General features: G+C 38.0%; 2 protein-coding genes across 5 annotated transcripts in view; one reads left to right on the forward strand and one right to left on the reverse strand.

Annotated features, from left to right (window-relative positions):
• The first annotated feature begins 2,096 nt into the window (after positions 1-2,096).
• On the forward strand, positions 2,097-10,608 carry LOC143286340 (UPAR/Ly6 domain-containing protein crok-like). The gene is made up of 3 exons (XM_076593883.1): positions 2,097-2,289; positions 6,775-6,897; positions 8,728-10,608. The coding sequence occupies exons 1-3, from the start codon at positions 2,229-2,231 to the stop codon at positions 8,937-8,939; spliced, it is 396 nt and encodes a 131-aa protein (XP_076449998.1). The 5' UTR covers positions 2,097-2,228; the 3' UTR covers positions 8,940-10,608.
• Positions 10,609-14,287: 3,679 nt separating this feature from the next.
• LOC143286308 (protein phosphatase 3 catalytic subunit alpha-like) overlaps positions 14,288-21,758 on the reverse strand; it is a 43,937-nt gene continuing 36,466 nt past the window's right edge. For all 4 annotated transcript variants that reach the window (XM_076593849.1, XM_076593856.1, XM_076593863.1 and 1 more), the window contains 2 exons: positions 21,235-21,332; positions 14,288-20,699 (listed from right to left, as the gene is read on the reverse strand). In XM_076593849.1, coding sequence (XP_076449964.1) covers positions 20,563-20,699; positions 21,235-21,332 — 235 coding nt within the window. In that variant the 3' untranslated portion in view covers positions 14,288-20,562. The remainder of the gene's footprint in view (positions 20,700-21,234; positions 21,333-21,758) is intronic.

Below are 21,758 nucleotides of genomic sequence, written 5' to 3' on the forward strand. Positions count from 1 at the left end.
CAAATATTTATATGGGCCTTTTTTTTTTCACTGACGACGAAAGAGCTGCATGTTTTTTCCACTGACAAAGAATGGCAGTCGAAAATTACCGGCACTGACTGGAGTAACTATAGTATATATAGCCTACATATATTACACATGTGCTCGCAAGGCAGGCCGCAATAAAACACTGAAAGCCAGCATTGTCAAGATTCTAGCTGATACTAGCTGACACCCAGTAGGCTGACATTTTGAAGGAGCGGTGGCAGATGCTTGGGAAAGGACACCTTGACTGTCATGACGAGCCTGGGAGTGTGTGTGTGTGTTAAAAAAAAAAAAGCGCGCGCGCACACACACACGCACGCGCGCGCGCACACACACACACACACACGCAAGCGTACAGTGTGGTTGTCAGTGACAGCAATTATACCGGATGACTGGGAGCACAGACGCATTTCGTATGGTTCACGTCAGTGAAGTAAAAGAGAGGAAGGAAATGTGTGTGTGTGTGTGTGTGTGTGTGTGTGTGTGTGTGTGTGTGTGTGTGTGTGTGTGTGTGTGTGTGTGTGTGTGCCGTGTGCCACTGAGTGTGTGTGTCACGTGTATGTGCCTGAGTGCGTGCGTGCGTGCGTGTGTGTATGTGTGTGTGTGTGTGCCAGTGTCACGGTGTGTGTGTGTGTGTGTGTGTGTGTGTGTGTGTGTGTGAGTGTGCCAGTGTCACGGTGTGTGTGTGTGTGTGTGTGTGTGCTCAGTGGTGACAGCTTTCCCTTTCGTCAGAAGTTAGGCAATAGGCAATTACTCATACTCACTGACTCAGTGACTGACGTTGATCGCAACAAATCTCCGTGCATGTCAGTTTCTCGGCATTTCCCTCTCTCTTTTACACTGACACAACCACAGATACACAGACACTCGTACAAACACATACGGCAAACTACTAGCACACACACATCGACACCGGCACACACACGCACACACACACACTGATACACCCCTGGCACACACACACACACACACTACTTAGGTACACACACACACACACACACACACACACACACACACACACGACATCAGTTGACACACTGACTACACGACACGACTACATCTATCCTTATACGAGGCTTTTTTTTTCTTTTCTTTTTCTTTTTTTTTTATCATTGTGAGGCCGCCTGGCAGCTTCTGAATTTCAGCATCACGTACATTGTCTGATCAGCTAGTCTCCTGATCGATACGACTGGCAGAGATACGTGACCGGCTGCGGCGGCATCAATGCAGTAATATCTATCTCAGTATACATCTAATCTATCTATCTAGCCTATATCTCCACCGTCCATTGATTATCATTTTTTGGTCTGAACCTTGGAAATTTACTTGCTATATCAAGATAAGAAAACAAGAGAATACATGAAAAGTCAGTATAGAGACTGTAGACAGGACTAACTGACACAGCGGTTTGTACTGGCCTTTTTTGTGTGTGAGTGTGTATCAGTCAGATTAGGGAATCAGTCATAAGGTGATAATAAGGATGGGGGAATGTTTGCTCAAGTTCATATGCCCGTTTATTTAACTGGTGTGGTTCTTGTTGAATATACATTACATTTTTACGAGAAAGAATATCGCAAACAAAACTTGAACAACAACAACAACTACCGGCAGAAATACACACATTCCGTCCCTTCACGATATGTTTGTCTGGTTCAGTGCTCTGCTCCCGGTGTCTGCAATGATTTTGTATGACATCTGATTGTTTCCTCCTGCAACTTTGTCACGCATGTCATGCCCGTTCTTGTCACATTGCGTCAAACCTCTTTCCTCCCATCCCCTTCTCTCTCTTTCACTGACCTCTCTTCTTTCCCCTTCGACCTTTCCTTCCAATTTTCGCATCGATGTTTTGACATAAATATCATTTCGCAACAAGCATTGCGCCATATGCAGCTCTCGTGATGCAAATGCCGCTAAATCCTTAACGATCAGCAAATCTCGACTGGGATAAAATCGCCTGCAGTCACTGACCCACTTTTTCACGAGTGACTGAATACTGAAATCAACTATATCGTTGTGAAATTTTTTTTTGCCCTTGCCCAATCGTCAACCTCCACTGTCTGACAGGAAGGTGGCGCCACAAGGGGACGCAAAAGCGTGTGCGAAGGTGACCGCAGGCAGGAGGTAGCTAAGCTGTGATCGTCAACTGTCTTTGGTCTTTCCTTCCAGGCACGACGACGGACAGGAGCTGTTTCCCGACTCTCGCGATGGGTTCTTTCCACTTTATTGTTGCGGTTGCTTTTCTCCTCGTCGTGCTAGCCGGAGAAGGTGAATAATTAATGTTGATTGTTTTTCGATCACTTTGCCCAGCAACTTCTTTACTGTCTGCACAAAGGGTCCAGTGCGCATGCTAGGCCTACTTTTGTTTTTGTTTATCGGTAGCTGGTAAGTTTTGACCTCATTTTGTTACCACTTCTCTTCGAAGTCAGAATCTGAGGCTTTGCCGAGGGCGAAGTAAAAAAAAAAAAAAAAAAAAAAAAAAAGAATGTGTAGTCACCCCGAAAGGCTTCTGGGAATGTTTTGAGAAGTCTGAATATATTTTTCTCTCTTTTTTATTATTTTTTATTAATTTTTTTTATTTTTTACACAGACTCTCGAGTTCTAGAGCAAGAAATATTAGGTCATTTAGTCGCTTCCGAACTGTCAAAGAGAACTGATAAACCTATTATCAAATCTCTGCAATTATTTAATTTTTTAATTTTTTTTTTTTTTTACGGTTTATCTTTTCATTTTCCAGTTTAGTAGTTTTCCCCACACTTCAGATTTATATTATTGTAAGCACAGTAACATTTTTAAAACATGAATTATTTTTGCATGAATATTAAAATGACATGACAGATCATTGGCAAAAAAAAGATAGTTGTAGACCTTTACTTGACTTTAAATTGAATACAGTTTTGTTTTCGTGAAAGGAGCAAACCCAACCATTCATGATCTATAACTCAGTAAGGCAGAGATATACCTTGACAGTTTTATCTTTTCCTTGGTACCTAAACAAAGATTTTGATTTCTCTGCCAGTAGCACTAACAGGTATGAAAAAAGCCCCAGTGCTCTTGTTTGTTTGTTTTTAGATTTATGGTTTGCCCATCATTTAAAGTTAGAAATGAAACCAAAGTTCAGAATCTAATGTTGAAAAAAAATGGAAGGGGGAAAATCTTACCAAGATAAAAAAAAAAAATGTATTGGCTTGTTTATTAGTTGTTAATGACTGTCTTTTTTTTTTCTTTTTTTTTAACTTTTGTAATATAATTTTATTCATGAGGTTAACAGGAAATGATTTCATTTGAAAAGGTTTCATGTGTAACTAAGTCTGAAATTGTAATATTTTAAAATATTTTTTTTATTGGACCTGTTTGTTGTTTACAGCCATTGGCAGAAGACTCACTTAGCATTATCAGCTTAAAACATCAGCCACTTCAAAGACAGCAGATGGATCCAATTGCAAGAATGCAAAGGAAAATGTGGAATTATTGAGGAAGTTGACTTTGGCTAGAAGGTCAGCTGGATTGCATCAGGAATAGTATCTGCCTGCTGAAAAGAGAGAAAGGTCAACACATGCAGATATCTGCCTTACATTTTCTGTTTTACTTAGTGTATAAAGGGGACTACATGTTAACTCTAACAGTTGGTACATGTATACATGTGTGTCAGTTACCAGTATTATAGATTACTGATCAGGTAATGTGAGACTGTATATATATATATAATTTATACTGTCACATTTAAATAAACAAGGGTAATAATTGGTGTTCAGACTTGCGCCCTTCAGCAAAACAACCAGACCCTTTGAGATACCTGCTTTCCTGACCAGTACGGAGGGATAAATGTGTATAAAGTTTACAATATGTTCATGATGTTGTGCCTGATGAGTATCATCATGAAGTGTTATGTAACATGTTGGGTTAATGGACTCATTTGGCGATTACTGTTTAATGTGTGCAATGTGCATTGTAATGTATCATATTCCTGTGTTAGTTTGATGTATATTTTAAGTAAAATGAGTCTGCATGACAATATTTATAGGACTCCCAGGATATCATCCTTGTTAAAATCTGAAGGACAAAACAAACAATGGACTTTAAAAAAAAAAGAAAAAGAAAAGTAAACCGTAAAGTATGTGTTAAAGTGCCTGGTAGCAAGTTGACACAAAACCAGAGAACACACAAAAATCAGAGTACTTGTTTGTCCATTCACCTTATCTGTTTCTCACTTTTGTTAAAATTATTGACAGGTTTGTCTTTCAATTGTTTTTATCAATTATATTTGACATGGGGGAATAATAAAACACACACAAACACATTGTTCATCATTGATGAAATTAGGAAGACTAAGCTCCATATAGTAAGAAGCACTGTCAGCTGTTGGCAGGTTTGTTCATTTATTAGTTTGTAATGTACGTTTGCTAAAATGACTATCAACAGATTAACATGATTTTAAGTTTAGTACGTACATAAATGAATACGCATGAATGTGCTTGCATGCGCGCACATACAGAGTTCTGTCACCAGCCCGTCTTCTTCCAATGTTCACCACCTACCTTAGACTGTAAATTAATTGATTTATAGATTGTTTGAATTTTGTGGTGTGTTGTACTTGAAGTCTGTTGGGTGTGTGTGTGTGTGTTTGAAACCTTTGTCATACTCTGTATGTGCTAGACTCGACTGTGAACTGAGATATCGTGTGGGGTAAATGACGAGCCTGTGGATGCATGATTAATTTCCAGTTGAATAGATAGAGGTATTGTTTATTGAAAAGAAAAGAAAAAAAAAAGAAGAAGAAAGAAATGAAGGGTCAACAGTCGAGTAATTAAAGCATTGGACTTTCAGTCTGATAGTCCCGGGTTTGAATTCTGGTCATGGTACCTCATGGGTAAAGGGTTGAGATTTTTCCAATCTCAGGTCAGCATATGCGCAGACCTGCTAGTGCCTGAACCCCCATTGTGTATATATATATGCATGCAGAAGATCAAAATCAAATATGCACATTAAAGGTCCCATAATCCATGTCAGCATTCAGTGGGATACAATCATATTGAAACAAGAATGTACCCAGAAAGCATCTCCACCACCCAGAAAATAGGGGTATGACTACCAACATGGCTGGGATAAAAACATTCCCATACGTAAAAGCAGACTGGTGTGTACAAGTGAATATGGGAGTCGCAGCCCATGAAAAAAAAGTGTCAATGCATTTTCCTCTGTGAGTGTGTGTACATGTGTATGACCTATGCACATGCTTTGATTCACTGTCCTGTTTTCTTCTCTTTGGTGTCAGAAAATAGAACTTGAACCACTCATCAAATTTTGTTACCTTGAACTGAAATGAACATCAGAATGGTCCATCATTTCCCATAGATGTAAAGACTTGATTTTTGCTTGTTTAACTTCCTCAGTGCCAAGCATTATTTTGACTTATGCTTCCTGTTTGCCAGGCAATTTTGAGTTGTGGAGGGTGATAATTAATTTTTAAAAAATTCTAGCATGTAAACAAACTACTGCAAGAAAATATACATAACCCATAATTTTCTGAAAGGAAAATGAACAGACAATTTATCAAATTCTGATAGTTAGAAGTTCATTTATTTATGTATAACATAATGATTATAGTAATCAGTATGTATACATGTCCTTCTGTTCTAACTCCTGTCTGTGCCGTGCCCACTCACTTCTCGTTACTTTCACATTGTATCAAAAATGTTGAAAGTGACCCAGTTGGTCCACAGTGCAGGGGGTGGGCACTGTTCACAAGGTCACTTGCAGACATCACTGTTCGATCAGTGCAGTGCAAGCATGCTTTTCTAAAACTTTCTTGTGCATATGAATCATGATTTTGCAAAACTGTTCACCCCCTTCATCACTCTTTGTGTCCCTCCCTGCCCTGAATTAGTGGATGGTTTGGATTTGAGGTCAACTGTAGGTCAGCCACAGAGCTATACTCGACTTCCTGCTCTGCTTTCTCTCCTTTGCTGGCAACATCTAGCTCTTCAACTACCACCACCCTCCCTTCTCTCTGCAAATCATTCTAACATTCAGTAAAGTCAAGCAAACCATCCAACAAGATTTTGCCACACCAAGTGCTCAGTTCATCAATGTCAGTGACTTGTAAAGCTTCTGCAACGTCTTGGATGGCAAAATCTTAATTTTTTGTAGTAACATACTGCTGTTTCAAACCACTAGGGTGAGTTTGTGGTTTGTCATCCACCATTTTGAAAGCATTGTGAGGGGGGTACTGACAATAATATCCAGAAATTATACAGAGCGTGATTGGCTATTCCTCCTTGGGGATAATTAAAGAAGATATATCAAGCTTTCTGACTGGTGGCTATTGGGACACATCAACTTTAAAATAGAAATGTGAAAAATCCTAAAATGCTGACATTATAATGTGTGTGAAAATCACGGGGCAAATAGCGATGAATTTTTCATGACATATATACGTCATGGGGCACTGAAGAGGTTAAGGGATGTTTCTTTTCTTTATTGAAGCATGTTATCTTCCAGCACACAACAACCTAGAGACAGAGACTGAAATACCACCAAACAAGCTTGCTTGACACGTCTTTTAAAATGGTAGAAAACTTATAATATATCACAGCTAAGTGCTTGGAAATCATGACTGATGCCTGTGTGCAAGGGCTTTAGTTTTCAAGATGTGGTCACCTGTTGATCAAAGCATCAGTTGGCAACTGTAGACAGGAGCTGTATGTCTGATTGTGAGTCATCATTTGAATTTTTGTTGTTCTTGGTTTGCAGGTTTTGCCCTGGAATGTGTCGAATGCAATTCCTTCGTCAAACCAGAGTGTGATTCCAATCCAGCGGCCTTCAGCGTAAGATGCAATGACAGTGCTACATCATGCAGAAAAATGGAACAAGAAAGTAAGTGTGGAATTTAAGGGGGTTTTGTTTATTTTTTGATGTGGATAAGTTGAAATAACCTTTTTTTTTATCTGAAGACTGTGACTATTTCAGTTTATATAAGGACAATGTTATCACATTTTTCCGCCCAAGATGGAGGTGTAATTAATTGTTAAAACTGTACAGCATTGACAGCTTTAATTTTAACATTCATGATAAGATTTTCAAGTATACATGCCTGCATAGAGTTACGAGTATATGACATTTTGAGTACTTAGAAGAGCATAAAAAATGGTTCTGTTTTAGACTTGTATTTAAAAACAAGAAGGAATGGGTAAGGATTTTGCAAAGAACCCTTATCACTTTTCATGTCTTGTCAGTAGTTGAGCAACTCCTCCACTTGCCATGGCAATTTTTTTATTTTCTAATTTTTCATTCTTTTGTAACAAAACCAAAGATTCAGTGTGAAACAGAGTAAGACGAAATTTGAGTTGAGTAAGAACCAAGACTTCATTCTTCCACCTGAGTTATCTTCATACATAGCATTTAATCTACAGGAGGCTGCAAATTTCATGAGCAAGGCTTTGAAATGAAAGGAGTTGAAGTGTCAAGAGCTGAAGGATTTTTATATATTATTCTCTGAAATGACTGCCAGCTACTGGAGACAGCAGTACATTTGAACGAAACTCTGTAATCATTGAGTTTTCAGTGATGGCCTGATCACTTCCATCATCTGTACTCTCTGTGCCCTGCAGCCAGACAGCACCTGGAGAACAGAATTTAATTAGTGAGAGATGCCTGATCCGTTTGTACCAGGCAGAGACTCTGGGAACACAGTTTTGTTAAATACCTGTTGTCTTGGCACAGGTGCAGGGAAGAAAATTTTCTGAACTATGTGACAGCACAGACAGTAGGCAAAAAATGCTGTCTGAACTGCCCTTTTCTCTATTTTCACCCGAGTGAAACAAAGTGTAACTGATCTTCAAAGCTGATGGGTGGGATGGCTGAGTAGTTAGAGCTATGATCACTGTCCTGCTGGTCACTGAGGTCTGTGGGTTTGAATCCTGGATCAGGATGGCAGCTGGTCAGTGGTGGGTGAAGGACGGACTTGTAAAAAAGAAAAAGAAAAAAAATTTGGTTTCCTTGGTCAGTATGTGCAGAACTGCTGGTGCTTTTTCAGCATCAACCCTTTCAGTGTGTAAGAGTAGACAGACACACAAGACCAAAATTTTAATGCACTTGTCAAGTCTCCTATAATCCATGTTTGGTGGGTTATGGAAATGCGACAACTCCTGACATGCGCCCAGTCCTGAAGTTTTGTGACATAAATAGCTGGTGAACAAGTCATATTAGTCCACCCTTTGAGCATGCTAGCAGCAGCCCACAAATGAAATAGAAAAGAGAAAATATGCAATGTGTTTGTCCACTCATACAAAGGGGTGGGGTTGGGGGGACATGGCACAGGTCTGCACAGCCGTGGATCTGGAAGATCCGAAAAATCTCCTTCCTTAAGCTGCTAGTGCTACTGCACCATGCGCTTTTGAGATTCAAACCAAGGACCTCACAGACCACTGGGATTCTGGTCACACACACCAACCATCATACACACACACACAAACACACACACACACACACATACCATTCCCGGACATTTTGTGACAGACCTCAAAGTACTGTATTTCTTGGGGTAAAGCCTAAAATATAAGCTCATCCCAGTGTATAGCCTCAGTGTAAAAATGTATTTAAAGAAATTGAAGAACAGTTGGCAATACAATTAATTTTGTGTGTTTGTAAAGAAATAGAAGAAAAAAGTTGGCAGTACAATTAATTTTGTGCGTTTTTTGTTTCCAGTCTACTACGATGATGACTACCAAGTGAGGACAATTCGTCAGTGTGCCTACGAGTCGGGACCCTTGGAGTGCATCGAACGTACAGGAACTTACAGATTCAAGGTCTTCTATTGCCACTGCGATAAAGATGACTGCAACGGGGCTGGGTCACTCTCCATCTCCCTGACCTTGGCTGCATTGTCTTCAGTTGTTGCTCTATTGTTCAAAGTATGATTTTTTTTGTGTGTGTATGTGATTGGTGACTCCCACATTACTTAGACCAATTCTCTGTTGACTGGCTATCGTTATCCCTCATTCCATACATTTGTGTACATTCTTTTTTTTATTTATTTTTTTTTTATAGAAAATGGTCAGATATAGGTCTTAGCCCTTTTCAGTTTAGGATACATAAAATTCTCAGTTCTTGTGTCTGTTCTTTTCAAAGTGGCCTTTTTCCCTCTTTGTTTTAAATGCTAATTTACTTATTTATTGATATTTTGTTCATTCAGTTATTTGATTTAATTACATGCTTCTTCCATTGAGTGAAGGTAACGAATACAATCAGCAAGATTAATAACTTGTTCAGTGACAGTATAGAATCCTGTTTCAGGATTTCACTTGCTTGCTTCCTTTGCCATGTTATTTTTTATCTGTTCATTACTTTTTTTTTGCAGCTAGTTTCAAGAAAGAAGTCAGAATCGCACATAATTAACTAGTAGCATTTTCTGTAGTATTTTCTCTGAAATAAGTGTTAAAATACTTCAGTCATGTTATGGTGATAAATATTACCAACATTGCAACAACAAAAAAGAGAAGCTTCACAAAGATCATTTTAGTTTTCTTGATCAAGCTGTTACATAGAAATATTGCCAGCCAGTCTAAACACTTGCAAATACTGAATTTCTTTGCATATGAAATCATGTTTTGGTTGTTAAGGGAACAGTGTTAAATCAAAGATTCAGTAATAATAATATGAAATTTCATTTCCATACTGGATTTTTTTCAACCATGTTTATAAAAAATATTGTAAAAGCACTCGATATTTGATTATTTCTGTATTTACCCATACTGTTGTTTTCTTTGCTTTTATACTCGAGATTTTTTTTTTTTTTTTTTTGTGCTGAATCTGATAAATTCTCATTGAAATGAGAGCTTATGCAATGGGTGATGCTGTTCATTTTTGCAGATGTTGAACAGTGCTTTTAGTCTGTGATTATGTATACATTGCACATCTGAGGGGACAGATTGGAACAAGAAATGTTCACGAAAATCTTTTTTTGAAATCAAATGCTGACAGTATTTGTGACAAGCACAAAAAAAAATATGCATGTGTTGAGGTGTATGGTCAGTTAAACACAAGCGTTTTATCATGTGGTAGTATGAATGCTTTGAATGAGAAATGTGAATCTGATTACAAAGTTTACCAGTTGATTACAGAATCTGTCAGAGAAAATTGTATCTTCTACTCTATGCTATCCTCTCATAATTTTGCATTCACTTTAGACACACACACTGACAAAAATTCTGCCCTCTCCACTCCCCCTCCCCATTTAATGTTGTACGCAGATTGACGCAATTGTTTCCTAACCCATCCCCCACTTACAAATGAAAATTGATCATGAATTTTAGACTGAATGCCTGTGTTTCCATCACTTAAGTTGAAAAATGAGGATCAAGTTATATGAAGAATGTACTTGGTGTGATGTTAATTGTTTCATTGTCAGATGTACGCACTCATTTTAGAGAGGCATTCGTGTAGATGAATGTGAAGAAAAAAAGTAGTTTTGTATTTTTATTCATGCAGTTCAGAGCGTATCATGTATAGACTAGTTAAAATTGAATATATAGATTTTTAAAGGACTGTGAACCATTGTTATAGAAAATAAAATTTCTTTGTAAAATACTTTGACCAGTGAATGGCTGACTGGCCTCTTTTTTTCATTTCCAAAAGCAAAATGGCAGCTGGCATTCCTGAATGTTTTGTTCAAATTGTGCAAAAGTGGAGAGATCAAGAGGGAGAGATAAGACATACTGTCACTTTGTAAGTTTTTTGTTTGGACCAGAATTCAGTGGAAATAAATTCTTAGAAATAAAACCTTGTCAAGGTGTTTATACATATTGAGCATGTGGTTGCTCATTATTGTGCTCAGTTTGGGGTAGTTTCTGCCAGAAAAAAGAGAGCAAAGAATCTGTGTGCATGTGTTGTAATTTTTTCTTTTGAACAGACCATGCTAATTTTCATTGTGATCCAAAGTCAAATCAGCTGATGAGGATGGAGATTATTTAAAAGTTTGTCTGGAACTATTGTGTAATATATCTAGGGTATGAAGCAGGATAATTCCCTAGGAGCTGTTTTCACCCAGATCAATAAGTTTTTAATATTTTGTGTTTTGGTCAAGCCAGACGATCTATGAATCACAATGAATACCTGGTCATTCTGATACCATTTTTGTTGGGGGGGGGGGGGGAAGAAAAAAAAAACTCGTTCAAGTCAACTGTTTCTGAATCTAATCAGTCATTCAATAATATCTTCATCATGTCATGTGTGGTAATCTTTCCAGGAATGTACCTTGAGTACTGATCATGATTACAATATAAATGGGTGCTCTCAGCTTTACATGTATAGATATTATGATTAATCACAACTGTCCTTTCTGACCGATACTCAAGTCTTAACAACTCCAACAACCAAAAAAGAAAATATGTGTTCAGTTCGAAGAGTACCAGTACTCTGATGGCCAAAGTCTTGTTACAGTTTGACAAACGCACATACACACAAAACCAAAGAGAAACAACTGAAAGCAAAAAAACAATGGGGCATTTTGACCCTTGATGTCTATAAAACATGAAACCCTACAAGTCAGCCAGAAAGAAGCAAATCATGAACACAGAACTGACCCATGAGCAAGCATACACAGTTGTCAGCTGATGAACTCTCAAATCATCACCACTCATCTAAGTTATTTTAAAGTTGGACTGGAACATTGTGAGAAATTGACATAATATAGCAAGGAAGTTGGGACAAATGCACAGTATGGACCAGACACCTTTTTGTTAGCCTTGAATGATGCATCAGTGTTCTCTCCAGATCTCTTGTCACTGAATGTTTTAACGTCAGATCTGGGCAAAATGGCTACTTAAAACAAAGTGTTGGGTGCAACAGCTGAATGGTTACAGCACTGATCTTTCAATTTGAAGGTCCTGAGAGGAAGAAGGGAGATTTTTCAGGTCTCCCAGATCAACATGCAGACCTACTTGTGCCTTTGTTCCTTTCGGTGTAAACAAGCAAAACATCAACTTCAGACAGTAAAGATCCCTGTAGTCCATGTCAATTTTCTCGGACTTGTGGAAACATGAACATAGTATGCCCATCCCTGAAAATGGGAGTATAGTGATCAGTATGGTGAGGAAAAAATTATGCATGTGAAAGCTCTCTAGTGGATACAAGTTAACTTGTTGAAAGAGCCGCAGCCCACAGACAGACGGGGGGGGGGAAGAAAAAAAACAGCACCAAATTTATCATTGCTCTCTAGCTCTAAGTCGTCTACTGATTGATATTTCAAATTTTATGACATCTGAATTTTACAAAATTATGCGAAGGCAGAATTTCACAAAGCAACGTTTGAGTATGAAAGGGGCCAATACCAATACCAAGGTCTGTACCAGCACGATAATTCTTTCTTAGAGAATGGGAGACATCTGGAAGAAAAATTATTGCCCATTTCCATGTTAAGAAGACATTTTCATTGCTGATGGGTCTGTGTTGCTAGTGCAGCAGCCACTTGAATTGTCAATGATTGAATATATATGTTTCACCCATGTTTGTTCACAATTAAATACTGACAGAAGTTACATGTCCTAGTTTGCACTTGTGAACAGCAATGTGTCAATATTTACAGACTGATGTCGAAGCAGGCAGCAACTTGCACATATGGAATTTCAAACTGGAACCGTTGATTGCTCAAGATAATGAAATCAAAGAAACCTTTTCTGTAACCTCTTTGAATCACTTAACATGAGAATTAGATGAACTCTTGAGTTCTCAAAACAGTGGGTCTGTCCATTAGCAACTACAAACATTATTTCTTAGGACACAGCTTTCTATGGTTAAACCAACATCTTTTCATTCAACTTGTCTGATGTGTTTCACTCAATAGTCTGAAACATGTTACTCAGTCACAACTGCTTCCAGAACTCACACAGATCACAGCTGATAGAAGTCAAGCATCTCTTCTGAATTGGTGTCAATCAAAAGCTGTAGCCAACTCCTTGTGTCAGATACGTTAAGAAATGACAGCTCAGTTTGCAACTGGTGATTCAGAACATAAATGAATTACACTAATGAGAATGAAACCTCTAGATATTGGAACATATTAGAATGTGAATATCACTGATCAAAGTTTGGAAGTGGATTCATCCTGCCATCATCATCTGACTGTAGTCAGAACTGAAGTGATGATAATTGTACATCAAAATATTGACGCTTAAAACTATACTAGTGCTATAATGGCCATCAAAATTTGTGAAGTAAAAAACCGATAGGTTTAGTATAATCTAGCTAAAAAGTGAGAATTATCATGCATTTATCTGCAAAAGAAAAACAGCATTTGTTATTCTATTTCTTTTCTTTCTTTTTTTTCCCCCTCCAGTTTTCGGTCTAACAACTGAAAACTTGGGCTCCTGTTTCTGATCCTTTTTTTTCTGGCAGGAAAGTCTCGGTGATATAGATCACACAACTGGGTTTCTTAAAACTCACTCTGGATGAATAGTTCTCTCCCTTGCTTTTCCCTACAGACGACCCATTTGTTAGGGTTAGGAAAAAGATCACAAAAAAAACAAAACATAAAAGTAACTGAATGACACTCGCTGTACTTGACCCACTGACCCCTCTCCTCATGTCATGTGAACGCCCACCCCCCTCCCTCTTCACTGCTCTCAGAAGCTGAATCAGTAACTTCTTCCTGGTAGATTTCTTCACTGCAGATACTTTATTCAATGTCTTCTTCATCCTTGTCAATGTCAAAACCTTCAGTCTGAAGCATTTCAATCACTTCAGCAGCAATAAAAGCCGCTGTCGTGATCTAGTTTGCTCCAAAAATTTCCACTTGTATCGACTGCGACGCCATTTTCAATACTTATGCAGATTAGCTTGTCGTGTGGGGTCCTGAACCAGCTGGCTCGCTGTGGAGTGTGTTGTTACGAAATCTCATGAAGAAACTTTCCATTCGGCCCTTGACACATTCGCAATGCCTGGTGTAGCTGCAATTGTTATGCTACCCCATGAGGAAAACATGGAAAAATTTTTAATTGTCGAAACCGCTTCAGCATTCCATCATCCGGAACGCTACCTTACGTCAGGAACACTATAGGGTTCCATCGTCCGGAGTGAGTTAATCTGCTGCTTGCAATACTGCTTGGTTTCTTTCGGGTTTCTTTTTCATGCACTTCCGTACTGTTTCTGATTCTTAAGAATGCTGAATATGATGAACTAAAGAAAAAACAACAAAGGCTGCATCTTAGATCTGAAGCACTCACACCACTCTCATACGCATGCATACAAAATAACAGTGGTAAAGACTCACTCCAGGTGAAAACCTTACGTGTGCAACATCCCATTAATCACAAGAAAACATTACAAATCACATATGAAAATTGGCAATGCTTTTGCATCATCAGTTAACAACCATAAAAAGGAGAGGAAAGAGAAAAAAAAAAGTGTTGAGAAGCTTGGGCAGGGGCAAGGGAGAGATTCTTGTTATGATTTAACTGACCATTGCTGCAGCATGTTGACAACATAAACACAATTCAACCTGGCTTTGTCCTTAGGGTGATACGGAGCTTAAGGATGGGGGAGTGGGAGGAGGGGATGTGGTCACACATCATCATGTGGGGAAATATATATATCTACTGTATGAGAAGAAGACTGGGTACAATTTCCATTTAGAATGTGCAAATATCAAAGATCTGAAAGTGCTTTGAATATCTTGTTACAATGGTGCAAGACACTGAAGAAAAAAGCTGGGTGGGGAATGAAATGAAGGAAGATTTCCCCCACTCATTTTTTTCTTTTTTTTGTTTTTGTTTTTTGCTTTTCTATTTTTTGAAGAAGGGGGAGACAATGTATTTTCATCAGTATTATTTATTTTAAACAGCTGAACATATATATGGGGATCACCACAGTAGAAAGAGAAGCATTCAAAATGGCTAACAATATGAACTGTAACAATAATAATATATAAAAACATTTTCAGTGTTCATTTTCAACCCAAACAGCATAGATCTTTACTAAAAACATGAATGCACAATCACTCCATCATTCCTTGAGTCACCTGAACAATTCACTCAATACTTAACATGGATGTCATCAAACATTAAATACAGCAGGTGCAATATAACAGGAATTGTTTCCTCATTCAGAACGCCGCTGTGCATTCTGATGCATTTCGTACCATACTTAACATAAATCACAGCTTAAGGTAAGACAGCTGAAAACAGACAAGGTCAATGGTAAGAATCATTCCATGGGAAAAAAAAACTCCCCCAAAACATGAGACAAACAAGTCAAAGGGAATTAACAAAATCAGGTTAGGGCACCTACAATACATCAACACTCATACCTTGATCAAACAACAGAATATATGCACGTGTTAATAACCATGCAGTTACCTGCTTTAAAATCTCTCATTCACCAGATCTGAGAAAAGAAATTGAATTAAACATTGGGATAGCTCATAGCAGTAAACTAAACTCATCCCTGAAACAGTTAATCATTAAAATGTGCTCGCATGCACAGTGCAGAGAGAGAAAATGTCATGGATGGTGACAAATCAAATCTTATTTTGATGAATGGGAGGGGGAAGAGAAAATGCTGTCAACTGAAAGTCATGTGAAAAGCTACTCATACAGACTTCAGATTTCACCTATATTGCACACCAAACACACTCGTTCTCCGAGACAAAAGATTTAGCAAACGTCTATGTCAGCAATCGTAACAAAGCACAGTATCACTGTGGACATTTGCCTCCATGCCGATTACAGCAATGCTTTACTTGAGAAAAAAAAAAGAAAGGAAGAAAACCCTCACATCAAATACTAAGTGTTGAAGAGTAGATGATGGGATGGAGGTGCACCACTGACAGTATTTACATATTTTTATGCAATAAGCATGTATTAAACAGCCATTCACAGTTAAACTGATCCTGCAACTACAACATCAGCTAAGTTGTTGATACAAGTACAAAATCTGTGTTTAAAAATCTAAGTGGGGAAAGGATGTGGTATAGCTAAATCAAACATACCATTCAACCACATACACACACTCTATCTATTGACTAAAAAAAAACCAAAACGCATTCTTCAAGAATGTGATCTAATGCAAGTTAGTTTCTAGGTCTGTGTTTGTTTTAACAAAACGAACAGGCTTTCCACACAATCTACAAAACTGTACAGCATAGTCAAATAGATAAAAGGATAACAAGAGGTATGGTTTCAGTTGGAATAGCAAGCAGCTGACAGTGCACAGCTAGCAGTCACACGCACGGGAATGTCAGGAAGACAGGGTATGTTTAGAAAGGATTAAGGGTTGCGAGGGAAAGGGTGGCAGGGTATAGTGGAAGGGGTGTTATCAAACATAACTACAACGGTGTGCATCAACAGTCAAATGCGCCTGAACACTTGTTTGAGCACCCAAATACAAAGACATTGTCTTCTCTTGTGAGGTTAAACTAAAAAAAAAACAACCACAAAACCCCCCACCTTTCTTTAATCTCTATTTTCATCATTATCGTGAGGATTTTTTTTCTTCTTCTTTATCTAACATCAGATCTCAAGAAGCACATCTGGAACTCAAAGACACCATGAAACTATCCCAAATAAACTTCCTTTCACAAAACTGGACACTACACTAGATCTTGTGAACTGACAGAAGCACATATTAATGATTTCATCTGTCCAGGTTTAAACACAAAATTTCAAGTGGTAGAAGAAGAAACATGCACGCATACACAGACCAGACAATTAATGAAAAATAAAGAGACAGAGAATGCAAATGCCAATCACGATTACAAAAGAATCAGGATCACAAATACACAGAATTTGAAGAGAATGGTTTCTACATCCTGACCAAAAGCAAGCCTTGTATCATCACAGCTGATTAAAATGTTTAATAAAGAGATTCAAGCAACTTTTTTTTAATTTTCAAAAAAATCACACAATATTGGGGATAATGTCACATTTAAAGGGCAGGAATACATGTAGGATAATGGTTCAAACAATAATATTTGAAGCTGTAAATACATATATATATATATATATATATATATATATATATATATATATATTCATATATATACATATTTATATATAATCATAATAATGGCTTCAAGCTGAATGAAAGTGTCATGAAAATGAAAATTCAATCCACACAGGTAATTGAGAGGAAAAAAAACAACAAAAACATTACTAAGATTAAGAAGCCACACCCAGACGATTCAACCACCCGGTCAGTCTCTTGCAATTTGATAAGGGCAGCTATTCATACCACACACAGTACTTAGTCATAAAGCAGACCGATTAGTCCTAAACGATGTGATCTTTTTGACTGAATTCACTCTGTCCTTTAATAGTCAGTGAGCGCAACCACTCATTCATCTTCGGCACATGACAACAATACCTTAATTACGGTGTAGATAAATTGTTTAGAATAATTCAAGTCAAACTGAGCATGATATTATGCTGACTTATAAATCACTTTGAATTTTGTTGATTAGTGTTTTGTGAACAGCTAACTATGCCAGAATCATGTTTGAGATAAAAATCTAAAAAATATCAGACCGCTTTTCAACAAGAGAGTTCTTCAATCAATAATTCGAATCATCCATTTAGAGTCAGAATATTTCCGCACTGAGATAAAACTAAAGATATTCAATATACATTAACAAAGTAATTATTCACTTTGCCTTGAAATCAAGTATTTAGGAACGACAGTTACGGTGATTACACCCCTGCCGATTACAGACAAAAAAAAATATGCATGCAGTCTTTACCAAACAGTTAAAATTGTGCCACCCCCAAGAAAACCTATCTGAAAAGGAAAGAAAGGAAGAAGAACAGAAGTTGGGAATAGAGGAAGGGTAAGTGGGGAGGTGGGCAGAGATATAAAGATGTCATGGCACTAAATTTTCTGTTTTATTTTAGGGGTTGGTATCCTCACCGACATTAAAAGCCCAAACCACTTCCTCGAAAGATGATGACTCATAGCCAAACTCCACCCTCCTGCACATACTTTTTCCTCTCTGTCCCATTGTGGATAAAGCAGTCCGAAGATCATGAACATTCACAAAATATTTCCATTATGTTACTTTCTAAGTACTGGCAATCCCACTCCATATGACAGCTATAACAATAGATGACAAATATATGGTAGACAACAGATAATTTTGTTGTCTAAACTGATGTCTGTCATGCAATGAATAGTCATAATAAAATTAACCACAATCATTTGGATGATGTGTACAATGCAACTATTTCCGAGTTCAATGTTTTACAAACCCGCACATTGGCAAAAATCAGAGAGCAATGTCAAATTCTTTTCCTGCATCCTTCCCTTCCTACATCCAGGCATATCTAAATGCTGCTTGCATAGTAACTTTGTGCAGTGTAAACCTTTAGTCCCCTTCCACAGAATGGACAGTAGACTGCTAAAACCAAACACGACATAATTTGGATATCAAATGCACCATGCAAAACTTTTTGTTTGTTTCTACAATTATAAATGAATTTCCCCCGCTGTACACCCACACAGATAGCCTAACATGACTGAAATTTGAAAACATGCACACATACATGCATTCCTCAAACAAATACAATTACCCCTAAAATCACAGAATGAAACATAAAAACCATTACAGAAACCACAAAATCGTAAATTGACACACTTACAATTAAAAATATATTCCGTTCTTCCCTACACAACACACCCAACAACAACATTTAATTAAAAAGATATCATTTTGTTCATGTTTCAATGTACATATCCAATTGGACCTGGTAAATCTATGGTTACTTTTATGGGGAAAGTATAGGTGGAAACAAACAATAAGTATATATTGTGACTGCTTATATGCAGCTTTTACTGATGATTAATTTAGAGTACAGGGGTAAGCATACAGAATTACTTGCAGGCAGACTTTGGGTGGGCAGATCATTCTTTAGCTGTGTGATAGTAGCCAAAGGTAAGAGAATTCTGCGATTTGTCACTGGAATGCCCTTTTGCTTTGTGGTGGGTCAGCAAATGGCAAGGCTGCAGGGTCTTAAAGGTAACACAACATCTGAAAATGATATTTGTATATGTGCATGTACACCTGCATATGTGCAGCCAAGTATGTGTTTATGTGCAAGCTTGTGTTGGCAATGCCCACCTCTTAAGGGAGTCCAGCAAGCTGAATGCAAAATACTAACAATAAAGCATCAGGTGACTGACTTACCGAGTTGAAACGAATGAACAAAAACATTAACAAATTTCATAATTCAGTCTTCATTTCATTAATATCACAAAAGATTAGGAAAAGCTTTCACGGAACAGATGATCAAGTTACCATAGTACTCATTGGTATTTCAATTCATTTTTGTCCCTGTCTCTCAAATGCAAGACTTTGTTCTGCATATCTCCCAACGAAGGAAAACAGCAAGGTCACATGGCACCTGTACTGCAGAAAAAGTTATCAGAACTGCAAGAGAAGCAATTTGCATGTTCAGGAATTTCTTTTAAAATAACCAATAGCCAATCTAAAACAAGAACCTAAACACAGTCCCACCAATCAATTAAAGACATTCTTTAAAACCAGAGAGATGCAAAATGAGAATCTAACATGAGATCAAATGAAATGAAAAACAAAGTGGACAAGCCATAATAACATTTTCACCTTGCATTCAATTTTGGGAACTTCAATAATTTGACATCGCAATGCATGCTGCAATTTAGAGATTCTTGGTAATTTGTTTTTCCCACCTGCATGTCAATGAATATTGGATTTATGGACGCTTTTCAACTTCACTAATTAATAGCAGACATGCCAACAACCTAATATTATATCCACTAAGATTTCCTGATCTTACCAAACATATAACGATGGCTATGACTTCATTTCAATAAAGAAGAGAAAAGTCACTGGGAACAGGATTTGAATGAGCAAGTTGTCATGGGCAAAACAGCCATAAAGATTGTGAGCAGACAATCACTGACTTTGCCCCCCCTCCTTCTGTTCCCTCCTTTCCTTTCATTTAGCAACACTGTGAAATGACTGTGCCCCACTCACCACAACATGGACTGTTTCTTTAGTTTCTTCCACAGACCTGTAGCAACATTGCTCCCCATGACCCCACTGAAGATAAAACAATTTGACATGTTTTTCTCACTCAAAATATAAAATGAGTAACTTGGACCCAACAAAAGATCCTTAATTAAGCAAGTCACCGCCTATGCTCCTGCTCACATGTCTGCAGCATCAACAGACACACCAAAAGCACATCCGAATCCTTCTCATCTTTCTTACAACGAAAAATTTGAATGAAAAAAAAAAAGAAGAAGGAGGAAAAAAAAAAGGACACACAGATGAAAATGTGGATACCAGTTAAGTTGAAGGTAAAACAGTGCACCTGTTCAGGCGGGGCTGAACTACGCAGGAAGCCAGCTTCCTGCCAGAGAGCACAACAACTTATCAGGTCCAACCACAATTTGTTGTGTGACGACTCCTGGTCAGGCAGGCTAGTGGAGGTGGCTGGGGGAATGACAGAATAAAGGAGAGACAGCCAACGCAATGTGTGTAGAGTAAACACCTAGCACGCAGAGATTTAGCAGTTAAGACTTGTGATGCTCTTTGTTGTTTGTATTGTTCACAGAGTCTCTTCGCGGAGGCATGCGCTCATTCATCTTGTCCAGGCATTTGGCCTCCTCAAAGCCGCTGATCTTGTGAGATGGGGAGAACCCACTCAGTGCTGGAAAACAAGTCACACACATTACTGTCAATAGCCCTACAAAGGGCAGGTGAAAGAAACATTCTACAGTCATGACAAGGGAATTAAAATGCATCTTGGTTTTGGACCATAGACATAAACATTCTCAGCATAATTATACTATCTATAAAAAAAAAAGAAGTTTACAACTGCGCATATTTGTGAATAAACAAATGAGGAAAAATGTCAGTGTATTGAAAGGCTCTTTGCTGATTTCTCTTGAGGGGAAAGGATACATAAAGAAATACAAAATCTAAATCACAACATTAAGTGTCCATACTGAACACAACAGCATAAGTGACTTATTAATTTTAGCTTCTTTAAAATCAATGCATAAGGGACTGCACACAGGCATGTTTTCAGTTTCATTGGAGTAAATCCAGCACTGTGATCTTCTTCACAGGCATCCTTACAAGGGGTAAGAAGGGTTGGAGGCCAGGGGGCGTGGGGGATCAATGCAGATTCAGTTTTCTAAGAATTCTAGCCTCATGCGTGTGACACTCCTCTGTGCACCTACCGCTGGTCAAAGTATCCTTTCCTCCAGACAGTGCCCCAAGAGGTAGAAGTCCATTCGGAGTGAGACCCTTCAGCTGAAGCACGCTCTCACTCTCCTCCCTGAAACACCACATTACACCATCCTTAGTACCATTTACTTCAGGCACACAAAACTCTTAAAAAGCTACAGGAACATATTCAAGTGTCATGAAAAAACCCCAAAAAACCCCCAAACAAACAACAAGCCAATATCAGCAAAGAAAAAAGAGATGGATGGAAGGAGAAAGATCAGAACACAATTTTATTCAGTAAGACCAAAGCCCCATTTGAAGAAGCGTGAATAAGAATCACATTTTGGGGGAACATAGCCTGCGTGATACCATCTCTCATATACAAAACAACAATAATAGCAACTATTTATCAACATCAAACAATCCATACGATTACCAAATTAAGAATCAAAACACAAATATCAGAATCTTTAGTTCTCAAACCTATTATCATATTCAGAAACTGTCAACTGTAAACAGAGGGTTATAATAATGC

The sequence above is a fragment of the Babylonia areolata genome, chromosome 1 (assembly GCF_041734735.1).
Source record: "Babylonia areolata isolate BAREFJ2019XMU chromosome 1, ASM4173473v1, whole genome shotgun sequence".
In the NCBI taxonomy this organism is placed as follows: Eukaryota; Metazoa; Mollusca; class Gastropoda; order Neogastropoda; family Buccinidae; genus Babylonia; species Babylonia areolata.

Bases quoted from the DNA above. Each gene is read 5' to 3' on its own strand.
- LOC143286340 (XM_076593883.1), top strand. From the start codon at position 2,229: ATGGGTTCTTTCCACTTTATTGTTGCGGTTGCTTTTCTCCTCGTCGTG. The intron at 2,290-6,774 runs GTGAATAATTAA...CTTGGTTTGCAG, and splicing joins CGTCGTGCTAGCCGGAGAAG to GTTTTGCCCTGGAATGTGTC. The intron at 6,898-8,727 runs GTAAGTGTGGAA...TTTTGTTTCCAG, and splicing joins CAGAAAAATGGAACAAGAAA to TCTACTACGATGATGACTAC.